At 45.6% G+C, this 14044-nt stretch overlaps 3 protein-coding genes across 3 annotated transcripts; 1 reads left to right on the top strand and 2 right to left on the bottom strand.

The window, feature by feature from the left end:
- Window positions 1-4470: 4470 nt before the first annotated feature.
- LOC120897065 (probable cytochrome P450 313a4) lies at window positions 4471-8407 on the bottom strand. Its single transcript, XM_040301675.1, has 5 exons — window positions 8056-8407; window positions 7583-7965; window positions 7331-7510; window positions 6676-7244; window positions 4471-4555 (listed from the first exon to the last, which is right to left on the bottom strand). Exons 1-5 carry the CDS (start codon window positions 8405-8407, stop codon window positions 4471-4473), a joined length of 1569 nt encoding a protein of 522 aa, XP_040157609.1.
- A 992-nt stretch (window positions 8408-9399) lies between these two features.
- LOC120897050 (cytochrome P450 4c3-like) lies at window positions 9400-11120 on the top strand. Its single transcript, XM_040301657.1, has 5 exons — window positions 9400-9587; window positions 9680-9932; window positions 10001-10127; window positions 10198-10380; window positions 10456-11120. The coding sequence occupies exons 1-5, from the start codon at window positions 9464-9466 to the stop codon at window positions 11041-11043; spliced, it is 1275 nt and encodes a 424-aa protein (XP_040157591.1). The 5' UTR covers window positions 9400-9463; the 3' UTR covers window positions 11044-11120.
- Window positions 11121-11826: 706 nt separating this feature from the next.
- On the bottom strand, window positions 11827-13758 carry LOC120895568 (probable cytochrome P450 313a4). The gene is made up of 4 exons (XM_040299060.1): window positions 13317-13758; window positions 12840-13222; window positions 12593-12772; window positions 11827-12514 (listed from the first exon to the last, which is right to left on the bottom strand). The coding sequence occupies exons 1-4, from the start codon at window positions 13666-13668 to the stop codon at window positions 11912-11914; spliced, it is 1518 nt and encodes a 505-aa protein (XP_040154994.1). The 5' UTR covers window positions 13669-13758; the 3' UTR covers window positions 11827-11911.
- Between the last annotated feature and the right edge of the window lie 286 nt (window positions 13759-14044).

Genomic DNA, 14044 nt, shown 5'->3' with positions numbered 1-14044 from the left:
TACCGAGAACCTTTGCGCAAACTGCCGCGGTGAAGTGAAATTTTGTGTCCGCCGGCTGTGTGTCGGTGTGCCACAAAGCTAGACCGGGTGGATTTCTTCCGGCCGACCGTTTGGGTGGCTTTTGGAGAAGAATTTGCCTTTCGGCTGGCGAGGCGGAAGTAGAATCCAAAGAATGGCAACCAACCAACGAAGATGGAAGAGGTTTTCGTCGGAGAAACGGTGACTTGGTGGGAGGATGAAAACCGACCCCGGGTGGACACTGGACAAAGCAATAAACCAAAAGCTAAGTGAAGCTAATGGGACCCAATTAAGGGGCTTCGGAGCGGAGCTTTCGAAGCGGATCATCATCAGCCGTACGACAGTGGTCTGTGACTTCGGATGAAGCGATCATTCCGGACATTCTGGGCAGCCGCCTGCGCTCAGCAGGCCTGTAGAACATGGTTTTGCTTTATATTTGATCACTGTGATGCTGCGAGGGGGACTGTCGATGGGGTTCGTTGTGGTTGCTGTTATGCCTAAAATAAAAAAAAAAAAACAAAACATGGCCCAATCCTAACGGGATCAATCTAGGGATGATCCGCAATGAGCGCTAGAGGTCAACGTAGCGAACGGGAAAATGTCGAAAGTAATCGCCCGACTTGTGAGCGGACTCGGTTCGTGGCAGAGCAGGCAGAGCAGCATGGCCTGGACATCATGGGTAGTGGCACTCGCAGTCGGCAGGGGCAAACATTCCTTAGATCAATTTCCATGTTCATGTTTGCCATTTCAGCTCCCATCTAACCCGATATCTGTACCCTTTGCGCATCAGTTGAAAGCCACCGTGCCACAGTGTGTCTTTGTCCTAAAGGGTCTTGATCTGCGTTTGCGGCTGAGAGTGATCGAAATTCGATTCGAGTGATTAGTGACAGCGAAGGTTGATGGGGGTTGTAACGATACACGACCTACCGTAAGGTTGACACCGCAATGGATGGATCGGTTCGGTTATGGGCTTTCAGGTGGCGCTGTGCTTGATTGTTTCGTCAGCCGTAACATTACGGATGCGCCCTCCTCTCCTTGAAGTGTCAGGTGACGGCTGGGCCTGGTGACGACAATGGCAGGGTGTCTGTTTCCCCTCCGCTTGCGATTGCGGTAGTTTACATACCGGTGATCAGTGGATGACCTATCGTTTCACTTTCATTTCGCAGCCAAGACGCCCGGCCGATTGCTTCACGTCTGTTGATAGTGTAACAAAGCAACACAATTATTCATGTGAGACAGTAAAAGCTGTATTAAGAACGCTAGAAATAGCGAACAATTGAAGTGAGTTAGATGATTGGGTACAGTTTTGGTATCTTTTAAGGTTGTATACCAATACCATTTAAACGAAATAATAGGAATCAAAACTTTGGTCCTTCGAACCGGATTCAATACAAACGTTCGTGTTGAGTCGGTGCAGCAAACAGTCAACTAGCGAAACATAATTTAAATTATAGCTTTTTTCATTAACTTAAACAGCTATTACAGGCATTCGTTGAAAACACTTGTACAGTTTAAATGCTGCTCCATCGTTAGCTTACCGTGTAGGATAAAGGACAACCTTAAAAAGCTCCGCTCAATAGTACCAGCTAAGCGGGAAAGATAATTCGAATAAATTTCGCCCATGATAATGCCACACTAATGCACTTTTGGCTCGCTGGCCGTAGTAATGATGCGGCAGCGAGACGAGAGAGGGTCGTAATATATTCTACCAGTGCGTTTTTGTTCCTCCTAGAATGAGCACACCATCGCAGCACCGGGTGGCAATGGATGAAAAGAGGCGCAAAACGACTAGGCCGCAGCCTAATGATGGGCAGCAGCAGGGCAAAGAAATGGGCATATGTAGGTAGAACGGTACCGATTGCGGTACACCGGTATGGTGCAAGCGATAAGCGGGCGCGAATAAAAAACACAAAAAAAGGATAGCTTATCTTACTACCAAGGCGGGCGGAGACGAAGTGCTGAGGCATTGCCAGCGACGGAAGCCCGGTACTAAACTGCAACCGAAACGGTGCACTTTTAGTGTGTGTGTGTGTGTGTTGGCGTCGGGCAGCTGGTGGTGGTACTATGATGCGCCGATGCTATTAAAAGTGAAAATTGGCAAAGGTGAGATTTTCTTTCGTTTTTTTTTTTATTCTGCCATTCGTGTCTCCATTCTCATGGTGGGCTGGCGGCACAAGAAAAAAAAACAAGCGTGTTGAGCCGTTTGTCAGCGGTCAGTACCGCGATTGCGGTACCGTTGGTTTTGCGCAGCACCAGGGTTTCGCAGAAGGGATCGCCGGGATCGATCTCGTTCTCTCCCGCATTCTCGAATCTTCTCCGGGGCGGGCGGTGCTGGGGCCCTTTTTTCACGCCTTGTGATCGCGTCGATACGTGCATGGGGAAGGGAGGGGCTTCATTCTTTCTCTTACGCCGGCACGGCGGCAACACCGGGTACACAGCAGTGATGTCGGCAGGCCCCCGTTGTATGATAAATGTGGAAGCATTAATAATTCACCACTTCCTTGGGTGCTTTCTTTATGCCGCAATGGTGGCGGCGACCACGGCAACCATTGGCAGCGCATAATCATACTCTCCCGGGATCCCCGAGGTCAATCGTCCGGCCGGGGCATACCGCTGCGGCAGTGGGCAGTGGGGGCCGCTGCATGCCCGGGTGAAATTCCAATCCATTCCACTGCGCGGGGTGCACGCTGTGATATGGCCGGCCGGCCGGTTCGATCGTGTGAACGCTTGCGAGTGGGCCAAACCCGGCCGAACGGCTTCGGCTGAAAGGTGCAAATGCAACTAGCATGCGATGCTGCACCTAATTCAATCAAGATCTCATTTGTTTGCTGCCTTCCGCTGCCAGCCCACTGCCAGTGCGGCTGAGAACGGAATCGGAGCTAGAGGGAACCCGGGCGTCGGAAGCGTTGTAGCCGACCGAAACGCAATTCAGGTCAGCCGCGGTCGGAATCGCCCGTCGGTCAGAACCGGGCCAAACCTTCGCTTCTCGGTGTTTGTGCCGACATGCCGACCAAGGGGGGGGAGGGTGGGGGTGGCTGCTGTCTCTGGCTGCTGGCTCTTACCAAACGCGGGCAAACGCACGTCCTCTGGCACTTACATAATGCGGCACTCTTCCACGGCACTTCCACGGCAAACCCGGAGCACGGGTGGCCTCTTTCTGGAACGTGTACTGCTGGTGTGCTGGCTGCCTGCCTGTCCGGCCCGCTAACTTGCTTGCTTTGTGTGGCTGGCTGTGGTGCCCTTTTCCAGTCAAGCTAAATGCTTTCCCTCCCCAATGGGCTTGGGTCGGTGCATTTTCGCCGTCTAGTTTTGTGTAGTGCTGGTGAGTGGCCTGAGTGACCTGATAAACCGTATCATTGCGTATTGGAATGTTGGTTGTTGCACAGGTTTGATCTTGTGTAGAAAATAGAAATGACTTTATCTCAACACAACACCTGACTCGTACCCTACCTTTGATATTGGTTGATGTTTATTTTTAAAATATTTTAAATAATATAATAAAAGGTTTCGAGCCACATTCTGCTCCACTTCATTTGCTAAGGTCATTGCGAAACGAGTCATGACGAGAGAACAACGCAATTGCAGAAATACTGTTGTTGAGGCGGTTTAGTTTGGTGTTACGAGTGAAGCCTTCGATACTTTCTGAGTAACTTTTCAGTTGTATTTTTAAATCCGCGTAGAAATAATATGTGCGTGTTGTTAATAATTTCTATGCTTGGAAGACATTTTTTATGATTTTCTAAAATCAAAAGATATGAAAATCCAGGTTGATCATGACAGCAATTTTCGATACTCGTTTAATATTTCTTCGACACTTCGATTCCATTTCAGTAGTTGAGATTTTCAACCTGTTTGCTTCTTGTTTGGCTTCCCCTCAAGTGCTGTCCTAAGCGGTTAATGAAACGTATCATTACTCTAGCTAAAGGGCGTTAGTAAAACAAACGTGAGGTAAACATGGAACCGTCCGTCAAACCCAGACGCTCCTACCATCCTTTCCCCATCAACCCGGCGCACATGCTCTTAATTAGTTTGACCCCTCCAGCACAGACCAGCATTATGCAATGGCATCATTAACCACGCGGCCCAAGCGCATCCACTGCGCAAAAAACAGCACACAGGAGCACACAGGTGCGTCCTGCCCATTTCCAAAAGCCTTTATCCACATCGACACACACACACACATTAGTTGATTTCGTTTTTGCTACTACCGCTCAATGTTTGCACTTTAGTTGCATTTCGATTAATCGTGTTCCTTTTTCCACCACGAAACACTCATCAAAGTTTATCGATCGACCGGTTTGGCAAGTCTCGGACGATGACTAGCCGTTTGATTGGTGTTTTTGTATTAGCAAATCCTGTAGTTCGCTTAGTAGTGCGGGGGGCGGCATGTCCGAGCTTTTCTCAACATTTTGTTACATCTTTTTCGACGTGTATTTGTTTGTTCTCTGCGCCTCATTCCATACCGGTACGTATCGAGGCATCGAAAGCTTTCCTCCCCATCAGAGCGGGCCATTTTGTGTGCTTTGGGTCGAGTTTTGTATTCGGGTTTCTTTTTTTACCACTCGGTTTTTTTTTTACTTCTCCTAACCCCTCTGTCTGTGTAGATGCATCTCTGGTGTTACTGTTTTGCTATTTCACTTTCATTTCTTCATCAGCGGTTCACCCCTCGCCTCGCCCCCTCCTCCATTTCTTGGTTCACTTCTTGTTTCTCCACGCAACTGCTGCACCTAGGATGAGGATGAGGAGCCATCGGCAACGGTTAATTGCACATTGTTGATGCATATGTTAGCGCTGGGTGTCGGTGGGGATTTACGGATTCCGCACGGATAGTTCGCAGCAAGAAAGTGGAAAAAATCGAGCATCGCCGGGGCGTTGGAACGTGTCTGGAATCGGGGCGGTTTGGTAAACATGTAAATAGTTTGCTGAAAATGAAATCGAAATGGTTAGCTGCGAGTTTCGTTACCGTTCTGCTGAGCTTTTATGAAACTCTATTTCGATAGTGGTTTCTAAAAATCTGTTAAAAAATTAGCACTACGTTTAGGGGAGAAAAACAGTTCTCGCTCTGCCTGCACATGCAGTCATTGGGCGGAGTCGTCAGATGATATATATGTGGCCAAAATGTGTGTCAAATCGGTAGCAGCATCAGAGCGACCTGTATACGTGTGCGTGTATGTGTGCAGTATCGCGTAGTGTCTTGCAATTGCAGCTGCATCCGCATGCTAACACGTCTGTCACCGATTTTCCCATGACCTTCCCTGCGCGACATGACGCAGTAAATTGCATTGTTTGCTGCCTCTGAGTAGTTTTTCATCCGATGCATGCTTTCTTTTCGAGCCAGCGGTACAAGTGTGCCGGCGGAGGCAGTGCGTATATTGTTGGTGGTGGCTTATTTTGTGGCTGGCAGCAAAGTGCACACAGGTGGTGGCGTGGTTGAACGGAGATACACGTGCTAGTATGTGGCTGGCTGGTTTGCTGGCTGACAGATCTGATCGTGGTTGGTTTCGGGGAAAGAGAATCTGGATCAGACTGGCAAAATGGGCACTTGTGCAATGCAATACAGATGATTATCAGATTAGGTTAGCATGGTTGGCGTTGCTGTGCTCAAATTTAACCTATTTGCAATTGCATCCGACGAATGAAGTCATTCTCGAAAGTACCTTTGGGTTCTGCACCTATCTTTTCGATACGAATACGCTGTTACATGTAATTTGGTAATGGTAATGTAAAATGAGAAATTTATAAAACGGATGCATAAATGTAATAATCATATAATCTAATCAACTGCACATTAACACTCGAACTCTCCAAACATTGAAGAGGACAAACAAAAATTAAACAGTTCAAGGTCGGCATTAAGTGTAGAGCACAAAGCTGTAAAGGGTTGATTTGCGAATACTCTGTCCACGTGCGGACTACTCTTATTTCATCGTCAAAGATACCAAATAGATTGTGGTAAAATACAATATTTGTTGCTGTATTAAGAACTTTTATAACTTCCTGGTACTATTCCTGCTAAAGCAGTGTTTTGAAGCATATTTAGCATTTAATGTGTATAACTAAATCATTTGCAAATCCACCTAAAAAATAGCAGGAAGTAATAATCGCCTTATTAATGCCGATGTTTGTTAATTTATTTATATATGTTTATGCCGATGTTTTAATTGTTTAAAAATTTCTCCTCGATTGCCCTCCACTGAAGGCATGATTGCTGAACAAATGCTGAATGTAATGCGGATTGACTAGCAACAGGCGCATACCGTTTATGGCAAGCAGTGCAAGCAAATGAAAATAAAAACGATCACATGGTCAAGAGATGTGAGGGATTTTCCAATTTCTTTGTTTGTTCCACTAACCAGTGATCCATGTGAGCATTATTGTTATTTTCATCATCTATCGTTTGTCCAAGCTTTAACGGGGTTTTATTTAAGTAAATCTTTATTAAGTTATTCATTATTATTCATTTATTATTACTTTTAAGTAATTGGTATTACCCGCTTCTTGTAGTATTAATTGTGTTTCAATTTTTAAAATAAGATTGTACTCCACAATACTGCTTGATTTGTTGTGTTTAGCATAAAATTCACATCAGTATTTGTTCCGTATCTATTTCACCTTCCGCTAGCTCACTGTACGACATTTGCTCTACGCTTTACGCATATGCTGTGCCCCGTACCAACCTTGAGCGTTACCGCGAAGGACAGTCTCAATGAGTCGGTTGGCGTGAGCGGTGTGGACAGTTGGTATTTGCGAAGTACCTGCGTTACCATAATTTTCATGGCAAACATCCCGTACCTGTAGCCGATGCAGTTTCGGGGACCTCCACCGAACGGAATGTAGCTGAAGGGATGTTGCTTCTTGGCATCGTATAGTGCAGGATCGAATCGATCCGGATCGAACACATGCGCCCGTTCACCCCACAGCTCCTTGTTGCGATGCAAGGTAAGGATGTTGATGAGCAGAGTTACCCCGGGTGGGACGATCACATCACTCAGCTTCACCGTCTCGATCGTTTCCCGCCCGATGAGTGGAGCCACAGGATACACTCGCATCGTTTCTTTGATCACCTGCTCGAGATACATTTGAGCCGAAATGGTTTCGTACGAAAAGTCCGAGGCGGAACTACCGTAGATGGAGACGATTTCTTCGTGGACCCGATCTTGTACCTCGGGATGCATTGCGATCATCAGCAGAATGAATGCGACTTGGTTGGCTGTTGTTTCACTGCCCTGCACAATCAATGTAAAAATGTTTACTATGAAAATGAATACAATGATTGATTACCATATTCGCATGTACATTAACAATAGCTTACCGCTCCAATAATTGTGTAAAGATGGTTTTCAATCTCCTGCATTTCCAAGTCTCGACCACCTCGCTGCGTGTGCAGCAACTGGTCAAGAAAAACCATCGGCTTCCGGTAATGCTCCTCGTCCTCTGAGTGTGCATTTTTCAAACGTTGCTTGGAAAGTCTCTCTCGTCTTCCGTATAAAATCTGCAACGATAGTGTTCAAATAATATAAAAACTGCATTGCAAACCCTCGAATGTCATCACAGCCACACTCACCGGATTTACTACATGTTCCAGCTTAACCCTCACCTTCTGCATCTCGCGGTACCTTTGCGTTAACGTAAATAGCAGGTCACTGTAAAGCAGCACATTAAACAGACGGCTGCTCATAATGGCGCACATCTTCTCGATGGCTCCGCAAGCTTCGCGCGCTTGCGGATCGTCCGTAATGTCGCTCTTGAGAGAGCTAGCGCACACCATCTCCAGCGTGCACTGGGCGGTGTAATGAAGCACATCGAACGGTTGTCTACGATCTGCCTCCTTCGCCATGCGTGCTACCATCATTTCCGAGCATCGATTGAAGATCGATATGAAACTGATAAGAATGCGTTGGTTAAAGGCAGGATTAAGCGACTTTCGGTACAGCTTCCAATCGGTATCTGGAGGAATAGGCAGCACAACGACTGTGTATTTTAGAATATTTCCCTTGCTATCACTTCATAACACACACACTTGAGAGCGTAACTTACAGCGAGACGAAATCAATCCATAGTCGAGCTCGAGAAAGCGGTAGAAAAACGCTTTATCCTGACAGACGCTCGATGTGAGCGCTTGTTGAATAAGATCCGGATCGGACAGACACAGGACCGTCTTGGGGCCGAGCGATAGTTTGAAAAAGCTACCGTATTTGCAAAACAACTCGTTCACCACACTGAAGGTACGCTCGTCCGAGCCCAAGAACAGATGGGCCGAACCGATGAGCGGATATGACCGAGGACCGGGAATATCTTTCGCAAACAACTGGGCACTGGTTTTGCGGGAGAGCATGCTCCAATAGAGCACAAGCCCGAGCAGCAGGATGAGTGCAGGTATGAAGAACATTTTCGCTCTGTCTCGTCCAACCGACAGCCACAAACTAATTTCGGATGAGATTCAACGGTGGCCTAAACTGTTCTGTAATGTTATTATTTTTTGTTAATTGAGTTAACATTCAATCTTCCATCAGACAACAAAATGGTTAGAGACATTGGTCATCTGTTTTAAGCAGTCTACCCCACTGGATGTCCCATTCCTTTGCTGTAGGATTTAGTAGCCATTCCCCTGAATCATAAAAGACCGGTCGAGTTAAAGTACCGTCGCAAAAAAGAAACATTTATGGCGGCAGGTTTAATAGTTCACTGTGAGGTTATTCTTTCTGATGTTGTTTTTTTTTTCATCTTTACATTGATGCTGAAGGTTTCTGTTTGTTTTTGGGTAAAAACATACCACCAGACTTTGTCGTCAAATATGTTCCTTTCGCGTAAACTTTCTTATTTATTCTAATATTTTTTGCTACTCCCAGGGTTGACACCGAGCTTGCGTCAGGGTTAGCAGAATAATCATGAAAATGAAATAAGTACAGCGGTACAAAAGTGGCAGGGTAGTAACGAGCTTGTAAAATCTACGGTAATGGACATCGAATGACGCTGAGGGCAAAGTTCTGACGACCGATGTTGTTTAGGCACGAAACGTTCCACGTCATGAGAACAACGATATAAAAAATTTCGTCTGAAGACGAGTTCAAAATGTAACCTAATTCCACTTCCGATCCAAGACGTAATTTGTTTCCGCTTGGTAAACAGCTTGTACTGAATAGATATAAGGCTTTGCAATCATTTACTCGTCGCTCAGTAGTGGTACGTGTGCGAGTGTCGTCATAAGAAAAGTGTGATCATGCAGCTATTTCTGCTGACGCTTGTCGTTATCTTCGGTGCAGTTTTGTACCGGAAGCATCAGAAAATGTTTAAATTTGCGGAGAAGATAGAGATGCTTCACTCCTACGTGCCAGTGTTTGGCCACTCATTGCTGCTGCTGGGCAAATTGCCCGAAAAAGTGTTTCAAATATTTAAAAGCGCTTACCTGCAACATGATCGTCTGTTTCAATTGCGGCTGGGATTGATGCTGTTCGTGTGTTCGTCTCATCCGGATATAATGCATGCGGTGCTGGACAATCCAAAGTCGATGAACAAACCGATGCTGTACGATTTTTTCAAACTCGACCAGGGATTGTTTGCCACACCCTGTAAGTGAACGAATTATAATAGCAAAAAAAAAGAAGAAAAATGGTAATTCGATATCAAAATAATCTAATGTGTGTGTCTGTGTATTTTAAAGATGGTTTATGGAAGCATCAGCGCAAAACGCTCAACACGTCCTTTAACAAACGAATTTTGGATAGCTTTCTTCCGCTATTTGACAAGTGTGCCCGGAAAATGGTTAACGCAATCAAGCAGGAGGCCGATCTGTCCCGAGTGGATGTGATGAAGCACTGTAGCCGTTGCACGCTGGACATGGTGTGTGGATCAACGTTTGGTTCGAACATTCTGGACGACCCGGAAGCGAACAAATTTGTTCCTATGATAGATAAGTGCGTACAAGTGACGAAACAATCAAGCTTCGGCAGGGATTCATCATAGTAATTTGGATATTTTGCAGAGCATTTGAAATAATCGCAAGGCGCGTTGTGACTGTATCGAAGTATCCCGAGTTTATATACAAGCTCACTTCCGACTACAAAGAAGAAATGTACCTACGATCGACGTTTTACGAATACGTGTACTCGGTAAGTGCTGTGATGTAGAGTGCCTATCTAGTACCATCAAACAATCACACCGTGACTCGATTTGTTGTAGATTATCAACAGAAAAAGAGCCTCCTTGACAGACGAAAATACTGAAAAGCGCAACGAAGCCGAGGATGACATCGAGTATCGCAAGCCACAGATATTCGTCGAACATTTGGTAAAGGGAAAGCGTGCGGGTGAACCATTTCCAGATCTCGAAATACTGCACCACGCCGTTACAATAATTGTGGGAGTAAGCATTTAATAACTTTTGCAGTGTGAAGTTTGTTTGTTATTTTCGCACTTTATACAACCTTATCATTGGTAGGGCAATGACACGTCGGCATTAGCACTCTGCAATCACCTTACACTGCTGGCAATGCACCCAAAGGTACAGGAGAAAGCACGTGAGGAAATTATGGCCGTTTTTCCTGCCGGAGTGGAGCTAGAGACGACACCGGAAGCGTTAAGCCAGCTACCGTACCTGGAGCGATGCATTCTGGAGGCGTTGCGTTTGTGTCCTTCTGGGCCACTACTAGGTCGGGTCTGCAGCGAAGACATCGAGGTGGATGGTAACGTTATTCCGCGCGGGACGAACTTTCTGTTTAGCATTTTTGCGCTGCACCGAAGAACAGACGTGTGGGGACCGGATGCCGAACGCTTCGATCCGGATCGGTTTCTGCCCGAACGGTCGCAAGGTCGCCACCCGCATGCGTACGCACCGTTCAGTATGGGATCGAGAGATTGCATCGGCAAGCGGTATGCAATACAAGGGATGAAGCTGGTGTTAGTCCATCTGTTGCGCAGTTTTCGGTTTTATACCGACCTGGAGTACGAGCAGGTGGAGTACAAGTTTGATATCACGCTGAAGTTATCGCAGGGCTATAAATTTAAGATCCAACCAATTGATGTTTGAATGTTAAGTGATGACTTTCAGTATGGAGGTATGGAAGGAATACTTCTTAGATTGTACTGATTTTGAAATAGTGGATGCTAAGCATGTAATTAGGTATACAATATAAATGTTAAAGCATGCCAGTTCACGTTCTTGAAGTAAATATCAAGAACAAATGAATGAATAAAACCCATTGGGATTATTGAATATTGTAATTAAAAAAATCTTTCAAAGATCAGACAGCTTTGTCGATATAACTTATGTTATGTTACTTTTTAGTTGAATTTGAAGTTAAGTGTTTCACAAATAAACCACCACAATAGACACAAAATAAATGCCACCACCAGAGAGAAGAGCATTGTACTACGAACTTATTGATTGAGCCGGACTGTCTTCAAAGAAAAAGTAAAAAAAATCGAGTCTTGGGAACAGCGCTGTTATATTACAATTTATTTCTCATCACGATTTGTTCGAGGTGCAAAGTCTGCACACATGCAGGTTGCAGTGACGTTTTTCGCTGATGCCACTGACGTGAACAGCATCAGTTTACCAAGAGATACGCAATTTTGTCTTTCACATTTTTGCTCTGTACAATCAGAACAAGAACTGATACAAGGGAAGCTGATGCGGAACAGATTCGGGTTCCTGCTCGAACTTAAAGTCAAACTCAAGGTTGCCAAGTTTGATGGCACGCCAAAGCTATCGTGGGACGGCCGGATCATTGTTACTGAGTAAAAATTGAGAATAAAATAATATGATTTTTTAAATTTAATTTGTTTTTATTGTTTTATTTTTCTTATCCCTATTTTGATGGAACACAAACATAACAAATACAGACACAAACATTAACATAAACATACAAGCGTTGTAAGTTTTGCTTGGTAAAAAGCTAAAGTACGACACTTGCTCTGCGCTTTACGTATATGCTGTGGCCCGTACCAACCTTGAGCGTTACCGCGAAGGACAGTCTCAATGAGTCGGTTGGCGTGAGCGGTGTGGACAGTTGGTATTTGCGAAGTACCTGCGTTACCATAATTTTCATGGCAAACATCCCGTACCTGTAGCCGATGCAGTTTCGAGGCCCTCCACCGAACGGAATGTAGCTGAAGGGATGTTGCTTCTTGGCATCGTATTGTGCAGGATCGAATCGATCCGGATCGAACACATGCGCCCGCTCTCCCCACAGCTCCTTGTTGCGATGCAAGGTAAGGATGTTGATGAGCAGCGTTACCCCGGGTGGGACGATCACATCACTCAGCTTCACCGTCTCGATCGTTTCCCGCCCGATGAGTGGAGCCACAGGATACACTCGCATCGTTTCTTTGATCACCTGCTCGAGATACATTTGAGCCGAAATGGTTTCGTACGAAAGGTCCGAGGCGGAACTACCGTAGATGGAGACGATTTCTTCGTGGACCCGATCTTGTACCTCGGGATGCATTGCGATCATCAGCAGAATGAATGCGACTTGGTTGGCTGTCGTTTCACTGCCCTGCACAATCAATGGACGTATGTGTACAATGAACTTGAATGAAATAATGTTATATCATGTACGTGGAATATAACTTACGGCTCCAATAATGGTGTTAAGATGGTTTTCAATCTCCTGCGTTTCCAAGTCTTGACCACCTCGCTGCGTGTGCAGCAACTGGTCAAGAAAAACCATCGGCTTCCGGTAATGCTCCTCATCCTCTGAGTGTGCGTTTTCCAATCGCTGTTTGGATATTTTTTCTCGTCTGTCGTCCAAAATCTGTATCGGTAGTGTTCAAACTATATTACAATTGCAAACCCATGTATGTTATCAAAGTTACACTCACCGGATTTACCACTCGTCCCAACGTAGCCCTCACCTTCTGCATCTCTCGGTACCTTTGCGTTAACGTAAACAGCAGGTCACTGTAAAGCAGCACATTAAACAGACGGCTGCTCATAATGGCGCACATCTTCTCGATGGCTCCACAAGCCTCACGCGCTTGAGGATCGTCCGTAATGTCGCTTTTCAGGGAGCTAGCGCACACCATCTCGAATGTGCACTGAGCGGTGTAATGAAGGACATCGAACGGTTGTCTACGATCTGCCTCTTTCGCCATGCGTGCTACCATTACTTCCGAGCATCGATTGAAGATCGATATGAAACTGATAAGAATGCGTTGGTTAAAGGCAGGATTAAGCGACTTTCGGTACAGCTTCCAATCGGTATCTGGAGGAATAAGCGGCACAACGATGGTATGTTTTAGAATATTTCACTTGCAATCACTTCATAACACACACACACACTTGAGAGCGAAACTTACATCGAGACGAAACTAATCCGTAATCAAGCTCCATAAAACGGTAGAAAAACGCTTTATCCTGACAGGCGCTCGATGTGAGCGCTTGTTGAATAAGATCCGGATCGGACAGACACAAGAACGTCTTGGGGCCGAGCGATAGTTTGAAAAAGCTACCGTATTTGTGGAACAGCTCGTTTATCACACTAAAGGTTCGCTCGTCCGAGCCCAAGAACAGATGGGCTGAACCGATGAGCGGATAAGACCGAGGACCGGGAATATCTTTGCCGAACAACTGGGCACTGGTTTTGCGGGAGAGCTTGCTCCAATAGAGTACAAGCCCAAGTAGCAGGATGAGTGCAGGTATGAAGAACATTTTCGCTCCTTCTCGTCCGACCGACAGCCACAAACTAAATGTGGTCGAGATTCAACGATGTCTTGAAGTGTTCTGTATCGTTTCTGTAAGGCACGACCGCAGCATCCGATAGCAGAATGTAGACATGGGAACAGGCCTTTCTAAAATGCGGAGAAGTCCTTCCGCAAGGAGTGTGATTTGCCACAAGTAAAGAGAGAGAGAATAAATGGAGAATAAAGAGAACGGAAGCAGAGAAGTTGAACGGACAGGTCGAACAAATAGAAATAAAAAATATTTTGTATGCGATCAGTAGAAGTCGATGCATTTATGTGCTTATGCATAGTCTACACAGCATTTGCGTCATACTCTAAGTGTTGGTCTTCATGCTCTAGAGAAA

This window comes from Anopheles arabiensis, chromosome 2, assembly GCF_016920715.1.
Source record: "Anopheles arabiensis isolate DONGOLA chromosome 2, AaraD3, whole genome shotgun sequence".
In the NCBI taxonomy this organism is placed as follows: Eukaryota; Metazoa; Arthropoda; class Insecta; order Diptera; family Culicidae; genus Anopheles; species Anopheles arabiensis.
The sequence above is the reverse complement of the archived record's forward strand: the minus strand, read 5'-3'. Positions and strand labels throughout refer to the sequence as shown.